The sequence below is a fragment of the Choristoneura fumiferana genome, chromosome 2 (assembly GCF_025370935.1).
Source record: "Choristoneura fumiferana chromosome 2, NRCan_CFum_1, whole genome shotgun sequence".
NCBI lineage: Eukaryota > Metazoa > Arthropoda > Insecta > Lepidoptera > Tortricidae > Choristoneura > Choristoneura fumiferana.
In genome coordinates, this window is record NC_133473.1 from 4,507,473 (window position 1) to 4,521,742 (window position 14,270).

Below are 14,270 nucleotides of genomic sequence, written 5' to 3' on the forward strand. Positions count from 1 at the left end.
CGTCCCGCGTACTTAAAGCGGGTACACGGCGTTTAAAAAGAGCGCTTTGGATACGCGTGTTTCAGGAACTAAGACGTTTCGAATAGCTATACACATTAGAAGCGCGCGTCGACCAACAGATTCCTTCACCACCTTAAGGTTCAATGTCATTTGTACGCCTAAAAGCATTAAAGGCTATTCTGACTTAGGAATCAACGTGACAATAGCTTTATTGTTTTCTTTCGGATGCAGGAATTGACAAAAAATGCCAAACTTGGTCGAATTCTGAGGGAAGCCCATCGCCTCGCATATTTAAAGCTTAAAGCTAGTAAAAATTGGACGTTTCCAAAGCACGATTTTTTAAACGCTCGAAGTGATAGCTTTTGGAACGGGTACACATTGTGCGCTCGGGGTTGCGTTCGTTGGGCGCGTTGGTAGCTTATGTCGGTACACCATGCCTAGAATGGCATTCGATATGCGTTAGCAGCAAATACTTCTCTTCGCGAAAGTGTCCTGTTAAATGTAAAAAAAACGGCCACGAGCGTGTCGGACACGCCCGAAATAGGGTTCCGTAGCCATTACGAAAAAAAAGTAATATTTTTCTAAGGATTTCGTATCTTGTACGGAATATTCCAAGTTTAGGTATATTTAATACCTTAGGCTGCTATTTACTCTGGAACTACTAATGATTCTCAAGAAAACTTAACCGTTATAGTTTTCCTTGTAAGTTTGATATACTTACTAATATCCTGTTTTTTTTTCAAAATTTTCCACCCACCGGTTTAGATTTAGAAGGGGGAGGGGGGGCGCTCAATTTTAATGAAAATTTGCACATTAAAGTTGAATATTTTGCAAACAAATCACTGAATCGAAAAATCGTTAGCAAACCCCTAATAGTTTTAAAAGACCTATCCAACGATACCCCACACTCCAAGGTTGGATGAGAAAAAAGAATCACCCCCACTTTACGTCTATGGGAGGTACTCTAAAAATTTTTATTTTATTTTTGTACTATTTTGTCGGCATAGTTTACATATATATTCGTGCAAAATTACAGCTTTCTAGCATTGATAGTCCCTGAGCAAAGCCGCGGACGGACGGACAGACAGACAGACATGGCGAAACTATTTTGCCATTTTGGCTACGGAACCCTAAAAAGGGCATCTAGCATCTAGCGGGCGTTCTAAAAAAAATCTGACGTGTATTTGATTAGAAGCGTAGAAGTTTAGATCTGTTTTTAAAACTCACTTCGAAATGTGAAATGTGTACTTGCTCTTAAAGAGTAATCGAGATGGTGCCATTGTTTCGACAGAACTAAGCGGTTGGATATCGTAAAGGTATTAATCCTGTTGAGAAACCTACATAGGACGAGTGATTTGTTGAAAATTTGCTGTGAAATTAGCACGATGATATTTTCAGAGGCAAAGTGATACTTTTTTAGAGTACGTCACGTACTCTTCCTGTTGAAACTACCATAGAGTAGGTACACTTGACTACTTTTAAGTTGCTTCAGTAGGTAAACTCTGTTCCAGAAGAGCTAGAGAGAAGAAGAGAGTTGCTACAACGAGATAACACTTTCTTATTGGTTAATTGATCGATGAACATTGGATTGGATATATGTCATGTAACCCAAGTGTCCAATCACAAGTGATTGAATGAAGTGTGGAATAGAGTAGGTATAAAAGTATGACAGCAGATTAATGTCTAAGAGCTGAGCTAACAGCTGAATCTAAAGCACTCATAGTAAGTAATCTACTCATAATATGTACACCAATGCGGTGTAATAGTACATTGTGTCTTAAGGGCGGTAAATAAGGAATTACGAACGAGAGTCTATTAAAAGCCCAAAGTCGAAGACTGAGGGCTTTAATGAGTCGATGTTCGTAATTGTAGTACCGCCCTGCGACATACAATGTTTTTCATCACATTTGCGAGTAAAATTGTTCATTTGTAGGTAAGTTTTTTTCTTAACCTCAACCCGCATTGGTTGAGCAGGGATGTCAATGTCAAGTTAAGAATATAAGGATAAAAAGTTAATAAATTAGAAGTTAGTGTAAAAATCAAGATAAACGCAACATTATGTGTTTTGAGCCACATCTGCGGCTGCCTGCTGCATTTAAAATTATAATGGTAAAATATATACGACATTTTGCAAGATAGAGAAAAAGTATGAATGTGGTTTCCATTTGCAAAATTTGTTTTTCTGACGCTACTTAAACGGTTTCTTTATTTGAGTTTCCAGGTGAAATTTAAATTTTAACGGTAATAAATAAATACTAAATGTTGTCAACCACTAATAAGGTTCATTGTAAAAGGAATCGTATGCTCAAGGCAAATAAACATAATTTCGCCAATCACGTGGTTAAACTATTGTTTTATTATTGTAAACTGTGTAGTTACACTTAGATTTAAGTAGTAGTTTTTTTTTATATAAATGAAGATCTTCATAATGTTACAATTATAACGAGAAGTGAACTTTTTAAACGACTAATTTCAATTTTGGTGATATTTTATTGCGGGACTCAATGATGTTTTCGCAACAGGTTGAAGATAAATAGTGCATTCCTTTCTTATAAAAAACATAATAAAAAAAATACTTACACTAAATACAAATAATAGAGTCGAGGGCATAAATATCTGGGTGGCATAATTTTTTGACGTCTTGGTGACGTACACAATATATTTATGCCCTTGAATGTACATTGTGTCCTCGAAATGGAAATTAGTTTTTTTACTTGACAAGTAATTTCTCAAATAGTCCTATTTTTTTTGATGTAATAAAATAAGTAAATGCGCATATTTTTGATTAAAAAATATAATTGACAGTTAAAATATGCAATATAAATAAATCGGAAATATGTAATTTAAAATCAAAACAATCGATCTTTCTTAGTAAGATTACAAATAAGTGATTTAAGAAAAAACAGCTGTCTTTTGGTAAATGTTTCCTAAAATATATATTATTATTATTTTTAGTTTATACGTTTTCATCACAATTTCAAACAGATTGTATGCATTTGTTTAACCGTAACTGTGATATGTAGTCAAAATAGAGCTTGCTTAGGTTAGGGAACGGCTTGTGAAATTAATTTCAAACTAAAATCATTTCATAGTTGCTTCATTACTAAGTTTATAGACATTCCAAATATCACTTTCATCATCGACAAAGCAAACAATAATTCTTTGACAAGACTGAAAAAACCGGATACGATTTTTTTTTATATTCGTTACACCAAGAACAATATTTATTTATTTATAGATATTATTATAACATTTTTTTATCAACCCGTAGGCATGCAACCTTGTGTGTGTGTGTGTGTGTGTGCCTATACAACGTATTATTTTTTATTTCCGCTAACTTTAAAGGTAAAATTCAGTTGGATTCCACGTATGTTCAACTTTTAGGTATTTAATGGTACCTAAGGGTAGGTATCTAAATTAATTATACTTCAGTGTATCCGTGTGTCACATTCTTGTCAAAGTGCAAAATCAAATCGCTTCCGGAAAAGTCTTCCTAATTTATGATTCCTTTCGCAACTAGAACTTTCCATTTGGATTATTAAATGAAAGATTTAGTGTATGCGTAATTTATTTGGCGTGTTTCCCTCACTCAGTGGCAAAAGAATGCTAGTTGAATTAGGTGCGTTAATTGTGATATTTAATTGATGTTTAATAAAAAGTATTGGCAAATCGTGCTTGCCAGAATAATCAAATTTATATGTTTTATTTTAAAATCGTAAGTAAATATGTAGATTTTGTATATTTGGATTAATTCGGTGTAGAATAGAGGTTTCAATTATATATACTTAATCAAAGATTAAACAATGAGTATAGTTAGCTACGTTCATGTATGAATGAAACTCCCAAATTACCCAAATAATAAAAATGACTGAAAAAAGTATATTAAGAAATTTTGTGGACATGACCATCGATAAAAGTTTTAAAACCAAAGTTTGCATAAAAATAAAATACTTATAATAAAAAGGGCAACAATTGTAAAGTTATTGAGTGCTTTTGCTTTTTGCTATAGCTGGTTAAATCATGATTTTTTTTTTAGTTTGGTTTTATTATCAGGTTTTTATCGATCACTGAGTATTATTTGTAAATATTATCTACCTACATTCATAAGTTCATTGAAGTACCGTATACATATAATAAGTAGGTATCATAGGTATCACCTATAATATGATATGTAAGTTTACTATACCAACAATTCATAAACAATGTTTTATTTTGAATAGAACCGTCATTTTTCAGATATAAATATGATGGCCAAATGTTTCTGTCTTTAAACAATAACTTAAATAAATGATAAAAGTAATTGTTGTGTAATACAGGGTAGTTTACAAATGCATTAATTATCAAGTAATCTGAAATCAATATGAGCCTGATAATATCTACTTAAATAATACACGTAATTCAAATTGTCTTAAATTTCGGGTAGTGCTGTTAAATTCGTTCTTCGAATAATCATCACTAATAGCGGTTTAAAACTTAAGTTAAGCTTATGGTTAGTGTGAAATGTGAGAAATAATTGACAATGAAAATTTTATACAACCCACAATTTATTTTCCAATATTAAGGGCGTACAGTACCACTTGCCTGTTGAACAAGCAAGAGGGTTTTGCACGTTTAATTGATTCTACTTAGTAACTGTAGTATATAGTATCTTCTCGACTCTTTCACGTAAGGTTAATTACCTATCTCTATATAGGCAAGCACCGTCAGCATCGCAAGTAGCAGATATAATTTTTTAGTCTGTCGCATTAAACTCGTCAATCTTGTAGATGTTATGTAGAGTCAAGTGCAAAAATAAGTATCTATTCGAACCACTCAAAATATGTTACTACGGCCTTATTGCGCCGGAGTAAGAGTCTGTGGTACTTATTTTTGAATCTTTGAATACCAAGTTCGTATTTTTACACTTGACTGTACGTGGCTGTAAAACGACAAAGTTCGAAAGAATAGACCGGTATGGCCTATCTAATTCTGCAACACAAGTGATTACGTAATACCGTTCTAGCATCAGTCTATTTTTATTTTTAAAATTATTTTAATATTTTTCATAAAATGACATGCGGTATTTGTTCTAAAAATGTATTAACAATATGGATCATAATGATCTGATTGGCCAACTATAGTGCCCTGCTTAATCTCGGGCCGGTCAATCAAAGTGCATCAATACGGTATTTGACAACTCCTGAATTTGCCATATCTTAATATTATTATGAAAATATAGATATACAGACAGTGTTCAGCGAAGAGAAAACTTAAATCGGTTGAAAATAGGATTTAAAGTGATTTTTTGAAAAATCTATATACCTGTCTCTTTCTCAAACGCTTCTCTCTATACAGCAAGTATGGCGGTACTAGCGTTTGACGTCACATGCCAGTATGTCTTTCTCTGTCTAATCTTGAATTTCAAACCTTTATAACTTTGTTATTCGTAAAAGTAGCTTAAAAATTGTTTCTCTACTCTATAACAGGCATTGTGAAGTTTTAATTTATAAAACATAAAAAACAGTCAAATACCGTATTGAACATGAAACTACCGTGAGACTCACTCATATTAAATATAATGACCCGGATAACTCACGTCTTAAATCGAGTTTAGCTCGACATGTTTCGGGCTAATCCGTAGCCCTTCGTCTTCGGAGTAACGCGACTCAGCGGCTGCTGCAACACGCGCACTGCGCGCCGCCGCTCTGCTCGCGCGACTACCCGACGAAACTGACACCGGCACACAACTACCCGCGTTTTCATCATCATTACAACTGTCAAATGTATGGTAGCACACAACACTAACAACATCGCTCTGTAAAGGTACGTTCACACACACCGATGACGCAGCACGAGTATTTAACACCGTTTTCCTACTCGGAGGTACCGACCAACCACTATCCCGGTTGAAATTCGGCCGACGACTAATCTCGATGGCTTCACGCACTTTCCGCGGAATGAAAAATTTCTCTCTCGCAATTACAGATACCTTATCAAATCTAATATAGTGCGTCAAATCCGAGTCCATTGAGTGCTCGGCCACAGCAGACCCCTTGTCGTCCTGTTTCCTCATACTGCGTATGTGCTCCGATATCCTTGTGGAAACGTTTCGTCCAGTCTCTCCAATATAGCTCTTGCCACAGGCACAGGGAATCATGTATACATGTCGAGCTAAACTCGATTTAAGACGTGAGTTATCCGGGTCATTATATTTAAATACCGTATTGCATGCGCTTTAGCGATTTTATTTCTATACGAATTTTACGACATTTCCACTGAACTGGTTAATTTTTCTAAATGCTGACTGTACAAAAACTTGTATCTATTGGCAAAATCTGTAATCTTCTCAGAAAAGTGAGTCGCAGCGTGTCTAAACTGAGCTAAATCCTAAGGCTCCTTTCCTACCTAACCTACCTACTTGATTATTTATTATTCTAACGATTTTAGTGCATTTCGGGATGTCTCGAGCCATAAATAGGTAGTCATTGTTATCGGATTGCAATTTATGTGATGGTTGGATGTGATAAGGTAAAATAATATTAGATACAATGTAAGCGTAGGCTTTATGTGTTATTTTTATAAATGGAGTTTCTAAGTCTACTTTTAACACCACGGTTTTCTATTCATCGTTTTACCGAACCGCTTTTGAATTGAATGTTTTTTTTTTAATTTATAAATTTTGTATGACAGATAACTGTGATGCCGTCTTTGTTTGTTTTGTCTGAATAAACAGAGACGGCATCACGTTTGTATGTTTACCAGGCCCTTAATAGCATTTTTTTATGTTAACCATTGCTTGTAATGATAATCATATTGTGCTGGTCACATAAACCACCTAATGAAACGTGATATCTGTTTCATCAAACATCATTATCTGGAAAATAAAATTTCGGCCAATCGTTTCGGGCAAAAGTATTCGGTCAATCAAATGATAATCATCACTTTACTGTTGCAGCCATTATTAAATTATATGGATTTTTCTAACAAAGTTCGTTGATCGAGACGGTTTTTTAGTTTGAGTGAAATTCGATTGCATTGTCATATTAAAAGTAAACGTAGAAACAACTTCGGTACAGTAAATAAATTTTTAGAAAATTCGGCGTGTAACCAAAACATTATTTATATGAAAATAGAAATAAATAATAACGCTGTAGATGTATTTTTATACACGCTAAGCTGTATTTTACTAAGAATGTAGTTAACTAAGGCATACTTTGTTATTTTGTAAGACATTCATACCATCATACTAATAAAACCATGAAAATATTGATAATTGTTTTATTTTACAACTCATAACACATAATAATACGATAACATACAAATTAATTAAGTACATTGCATCGATAAAAATAAAATAACAATGTTTAGTTTAACAAGTTTAACATCTTTTATCAAAATAATTATAATCTCTATGAGATACTGTTTTTACAATAAAAAATATACAAGTATTTTTTTATACAAATAATTGTATGGAATGTAAAATAATTGTATTGAAAATATGTATGATTTCTATCAATAACAAAAAACCACAGTCAAATTTGATAAGTTTGTCTTATGTTTTTTTTTTTCTGTAGGTACTATATTATCAATAATACTAACATTTGTATTCGATGGACTTACAGATTTTCTAGTTATATTAAACTGAAAAACGAAAGATTCACTAAACAGATCCCTTACGAGATTCTAGAAGACAACTTAAATAAAGCATTTTCAAATACTTTTTGTAAAGGTTAAATCATTTCCATATTTCTTGTATTTTTTCTTTACTTGGTATAAGTACTTGTACATACAAATTATAAACGCAGTTATACTACTAATTTATATTAAAATCAGTCTGCACTTGGACGGACATGTATTGCAATTATTAAGTACATACATTTATGTTTCTTTTATTTCTTACATATATTTATGGAAGATTAAATAAATTAAGATCTGCATCCTCTCAAATAACATGCTTTCATTTATAATATGGTCCTTTATAGCTTATGTCTAGTTACGGTGTATTATATTTTAATTCTATGGACTGGTACTTAATTAAAAATAAATAAATTCAGATTATTGATCTGAGGATATAGGTTAAGGTATACCGTAGGCGACAGGCTAGCAACCTGTCACTATTGTACCGATTTTTAAAACCTAAAATTGCTAAAACTGGCTCCGAAGCTGTAATTTCTTGTGCTCTGCCTACCCCATGTGGGAATACAGGCGTGATGTTTGTGTGTGTGTGTATTAGTTTAACCACAGATGGAAAAATAACGCTAGAACTGTGAACTGTGTGTGAGCTCAGAGGTTTTCCAAGCTAACTTGGTTGAACATATTTGTTATCTACTGTCAAAATATTAATTAACCTTACACATTCATTAAATTCTAAAAAACTGCGTCATCTTCACATTACGTATTCCATCTATCTCTGTGTATTTATCCGCACTTATTTGTCCAATTCTTTTTTGTCCTGTTTGTGATTATTGAGTTTTTTTTTGTACGAAAGAAACGTTAAGAGTAAGAAAAATAGTAGTAGGTACTCCCGAGCGGAGCGGAAAGCTGGTTCAGTCCTAACGTATTTATTTTTCTATACAACTAGTATGATAAATAAGTTAGGAAACCGACCGTACCAAAGAATAAACAGACCAACAAAAAAGTCAATCCTCATGTCATACGCACTTGATATGCACGCGGAACACAAGCGAATCGTCTTTCACAAACCCATTCCTCACCACATCACTCACCACTGCGTACTCCGTATACCCAAACCCTCTGAGGCATATTTCAGCTGTCGGTCTCCTGAAAGCTATGAGGTTTGAGTTGGACATCATAGTGTCACGTTGTGTGAGGTCGGGCTCGTACTGGTTGACCATGGCGAATGAGATGCGACCGTTGAATGGCCATTCGAGACATTCGTCGTATTCTGTCTTCATCAGGTGGGCGTGGAGAGCGAAGCAGAGCGGGTTTTGGGGCGAAATGTTGAGGCGGACGCAGAATCTGTTGGAAGAGTGAGGTTTATTGATAAACTAGCTTTTGCCCGCGACTTCGTACGCGTAGACAATAACCTAAGTAAAGAACGCATTGGGGCATTGGATAATTCCGGAAAAATCACTACTTTTTACTTGTACTTTATACTTACATACTTTACTTTTTATTTGGTTTGAGGAATTCTCTATACAAGGTGTAGTTAGTAGACCTGGAATGCATGTCAGTTATGTTATCTCGGCTTATCGTCCCACTGCTGCAGAATGAAAGGGCTTTTGCTCTAGTTTCCACGTTGGCCCAGTGCAGATTGGGAACTTCACACACACGATGTTTTTGTTTTACCATAAAGACCGTAAAGCTCATGGTAAATTAGAAATCTAATTTCATCCGTATATTCAGAAAAACTCAAGAGCTTGGCCCAGGCTTGAACCCACGATCCTCTGCTTGAGAGACAATATTTCAAAGCACTAGGCCATCACTGCTTATGTACGACCTGACAATTCAAACCTTCATAATGGTACTATGAAAAAAAAAATGTGGTTTGAATTATCCAGTCGTAAATTATTATCATTCAAATAATTCATTGAATCAGGCGTTACTTTGCGGAGGTCCATATCAATGAACTAAAGCAATTACTTTGCTCATCCGCAACCAAAACAAAAGGGTGAGCAAAGTAATTGTTTTAGGGGCTGTTTCACCATCCATTGATTAGTGTTACGGTTAGGTGTGATGCCGTCTCTATTTGTTTGCGAATAGACGGAGACGGCATACATTTAACTTCGGTTATCGCTAAGCATGGATGGTGAAACAGCCCCTTAGCGTATTATCATTAATTCCGCATTACAATTACAGGTTGTGTTTTGACTGCAGTAAACATACCTGTAGCCATTAGGCGAAGTATAAAACCCTGGACTATACAGCATCTTGGAATGGTCCTTCTCCTCGCTTTGAAGTTGTCGATCCTCCAAATATAATTTCCCATACAGTACCTCAGTAGCATCTCATTATTCTGTTTTCTCTTAGCAACTGTAAGGGCTGACAGTTGTTTGGACATGTTGGATATTACAATGTCTTGCTCGCGGTTACGTTGTTCTAGTATTACTACGCGTTCGTATAGGGCTCTGAAATTTTATGAAATATTAGCTCTTATACGCTACTTTGCACACGTGAATCATTATGTGAAGTTGAATGACGAGCGGTCAATTTTGCCAGTGTCAAGGTTGAGAGCTACAAAAGATCTAAGTCGAAATTTTTTTTTAAAGGCGCTGTGCCGTCAAGTAACCGGTAACGTTAGTTCGAGGTACCTACAACAATAAAAATTGTTAACTTTGTTGGACAAGGGTCTTCATTGTGTGTTTTAGAGACTAGTTACTATTTTTATCATATCTAAAATTAAATATACAGCGTGTATTATTGTTATAACCACAAATTTCTTGGTCAACTGTTTTAACAAATTTTAAGGGTAGTTAGTAAAGGCCCTATTAAACAAATTTTCATCTTTTATTAAAAAATTACAACTTTTTCCTTATAAAATATATAATCCCGCAATGTGTCGGTACATGATCGACCACTATAATTTACTAACGTATTCACTGCCACCTGACTTCCACAGGTGCCACCGACGCACATGTGCGTTCAAAATGTATGAATAATTATGACAGCGGCACTGGGCGAAGTTCCGAAAACGCATATGTTCGTCGGTGGCAGTGAATACGTTAATTATACTTTGTTTTTATTCGAAACGTCGCTCTTGCTGACGTGATCTCTGTCACAGGTCCGCTTCTCTCTTGTGCGTGTCAAATTATTGTGCTTTCATTCTGAGAGGAGGCCTGTGCCCATTAGTGGGACGTATAAGGTGGGATGTTGGCTACTCGACAAATTTTCAAAAATAGTATCTGGTATTTAATGCTAAAAATAAAATGTATTACATATGCTTCACAGCTCTTACGCCAACGTTCGCTAACTTTTTACCCGACTGCCCGAACGAGGGCTATTGTGTTTTTAAAAATACACGTTGTAAAAATCAGAGAGTAAATTTCATGAGGTTCCAAAAAGTTTTTTCTTACCGTATAAGCGCACTGGTGTTAGTGAGAGGCGGGGGCGGCTTGTCGCCACCGTCCTTGTCTGGCGCCTCCCATAGACTCATGGCCTCCTGCTCTTTCGGGTCGATGTTTGCGTTGGACATGTCATTGGTTATTTTTATTTCAGAGTATGCATTCATCAGGTACTGAAAATATATAGTTTTTTTTGTTTTCTTTATCTTCTATTTCGATCGTATAAACAATAAAGAAGCCATAAAGTGCTTAAAATTAGTTTCAGTCACTTTTGTATCAGCTTTCTGAGACTTAAAGAAGGCGTCTATTTAGGTACACATATTTAAACCGTTGTCTGGCAATGAAGGAAGTGATTTCTAATATTATTCAGAACAAATAAAAATTTAGTTTTATAGTATGACGAAACTGATGAAATTCTATGACGTTTGATAAATGATTTTTTTCCAAAGCGCTCAATAGCCAAACTTCATAATTGGGAATCGTCTTACCTGCGTTAGAACTACATATAAAAAAAAATTAAGCCTTTATACCTACTATAACAAAGGTCTGGCTGCATTTACATCGATTTTAAGAGATAAGTATTTGGATTTATAAAGACAAACATACACTCATATGCGCTTGTGTATCCTGCTCTAAATGTGCTTGCATTTCTTCTTGACTGTTGAACAGCTCCTTGCAGCCAATGGTGTGGAATGAACAAGGGACGGCATCTGGCTGAGAAGATGCTTGGGGCTTGTTGTGTTCGCAGGATGCTATGTGAGCATCTAGGTCTAACGGAGTCACTTTTATTGTGCAACCTGTAATTTAATTACAACAATGATTCATACAAAACAATAAGGCAAAAAAATTAACTTATTACCACAAACTAAACCTGTATTACATTTTCAAAATATCTTTAGAGTAATAACAACAACAATTAGAGGGCTCTTTGAGAAGTCCTTTTAAAAAGTCAGTTTTTTTTTGACAAATTTATTTTTCAACATTCCAAACTCTTATTCCAGTGAGTTTCCAATTTTATTATCCACTCCAAAAATACTATTTCTCGAGGTCTGCAAAATAGTTGTACAAGCCTGCAATGCAGTCCTCATTTGTCAAAAATTGTTATCGTCTTTTTAGCCAGTTTAAGCTGGAGTTGCCATATAATTTAATAATAAGTATTTTTTTTTTTTAATTTTTGTTTTAAGTTAGCTTTTAGATAAGGTCCTCACTGAAAATCAGCGCCACGTCTTGCCGTGGCATTATGCTGTGGGGACCTGTTTTAGAGTCATGTATGTCTTGTATTTGTTCTATGTAGTTTTGCTGGTGGTAGGACCTTGTGCAAGGTCCGCCCGGATTGCTACCACCATCTTGCTCGCTAATCCTGCTTGCACTATTGCTGTTTCGGCGTGGAGAGTAAGACAGCCGGTGAAACTGAGGTATCCCATCTTAGGCCTCTAGGTTGGCAACGCATCTGCAATAATCCTGGTGTTGCAGATGTTTATGGGCGGTGGTGATTTTTTACCATCAGGAGACCCACTTGCTTGTTTGCCATTTAGTGAAATAAAAAAAAATGTCTGTTTTTTATGGCGTTAAATAAATGTATTTTCTTTCTTTCTAAATGTAAAAATAATGTAACCATCATAATACAAATAGGGCCCCCTAGAGTGTGCTATTCCACTACACATGCCGCATGCAAGTGAATATGAGTTATGTGATGGACAGAGAGGCATAATTCTTATGCCTAAACATCACTTTTGTATTGCAGTGAGGCTTCTGTACTTTACTTATTCTGTGCTTTTAGGCAGAACTTGCTTAGAATCAAATGAAATTTAAATATCAACATCTGCAAAAAGTCGAAATATCTCCTAAACAGTGGCATTTTCGTTAGACCCATTTTACCTTTTTTAGAATGTCTTAAGTGCCCTTTGTGTGTTAGTAGATCACAGATCTGTTCATATCTTCACATTTTATATGTATATCTGGTACTTACCGAAACTTTTCAGTGATTACCGGTTGTAGCACATCACTATTTTATGAGATGTAAAAAACAGGTAACACTTAAAACTTCATTTTAGTATCTTGGTTTAATTTATAGAGTAGAGGCTACCATGACTTCAGTCTGTAGATAGTATAGTTTACCTTTAGCAGCAAACGGACAAGACATTCGCTGCTCCTGTATTTCTCTCTTAGTGTAGTTATCTGGAAATATGTCCACCTTCATACTTAGATTGATGTTATCAATGGGACAGTGTCCACTTGTTCTGGAAAATAATATTGGTGTTTAGCACTTATCCTGTATCTGTATCCATCAGATTCTAAACAATTATAATAAACTTTAGAACTCACTGTAGCCAAGAAGTGATGCAGCTTTTGCAGAATTTGTGCCCACATGTTGTGATCACAGGATCTCGGAGCCAATTAAGGCACACTGGACACTCGTAGCGAGACTCTGGTTCCGCCACAGCTTCGTTTAGGGCAGATATACCCATGGGCTGGAAAAAGAAAAAAATTCAATATCCCCTTCATGTTTTAAACCAAAAACACTAGTTATAGCACAATTGATATTACCACATGTTGAAAGCTTTCTAACTTTTTCATTACAATAATTACGTTGAAGTTAGCAGATCAAAAAAATTTAGGTTGAAACAAAAATGCAATTTGGTATACTTAACAGCAAAGTTGACACTTAACGAAAAACTTGGGAATACCTACATATTTAGAAATTGTAATCAGTAGATTACAGATTTAATTAGTTTAATTAGGGAACTTCAAATTAGCTTAATGACAAGTTTTATAAACTTAAATGGTCAGAATATTGTTTACTTACGGCAATGCCTTCTGAAGCGTTTTTCGTTCGCTGTAAGTCCATTTCAGTCGTAAACGTTACGCCATAGAATACTTAGTAGAGCCGTTGAGTTAATTTTAAATTGAGTTTTGAAATAAAACACTGCAAAACAAAATAATTTATGCAACTTTTTGAGTCACATCACGTCATTTACTCACACTGTACTGTGACGTGACGTGACAGGCTGACAGACTAAGAAATGCCATTAACGTTAAGCTTTGTTCGTCGTATCCTACGATAAGAGCCACAATTACAAAAATGCTCACTTTTCAGGAGAAGCATTTTTGTCTTTTCTTTCAAAATATAAAGTAGCGAATTGATAATTTTGCAATTAAATAATGTGTATTAGGTTCTAGGGTTCTGTTAAAACAAAATTTATGTTCTTAATGATACATTATAGATAGATTTTGTCCTTAAATCCTTTTTCGTCGGACTAAATGAGTTTT

At 34.9% G+C, this 14,270-nt stretch overlaps 1 protein-coding gene across 1 annotated transcript; it reads right to left on the minus strand.

Annotated features, from left to right (window-relative positions):
- Positions 1–8,279: 8,279 nt before the first annotated feature.
- On the minus strand, positions 8,280–14,000 carry LOC141445674 (TNF receptor-associated factor 6-like). The gene is given in 8 exon segments (XM_074111568.1): positions 8,280–8,958; positions 9,826–9,889; positions 9,892–10,067; positions 11,013–11,173; positions 11,607–11,797; positions 13,119–13,240; positions 13,326–13,471; positions 13,807–14,000. Coding segments are annotated over 8 exon segments (1,230 nt in total). The 5' UTR covers positions 13,849–14,000; the 3' UTR covers positions 8,280–8,630.
- Positions 14,001–14,270: the final 270 nt, after the last annotated feature.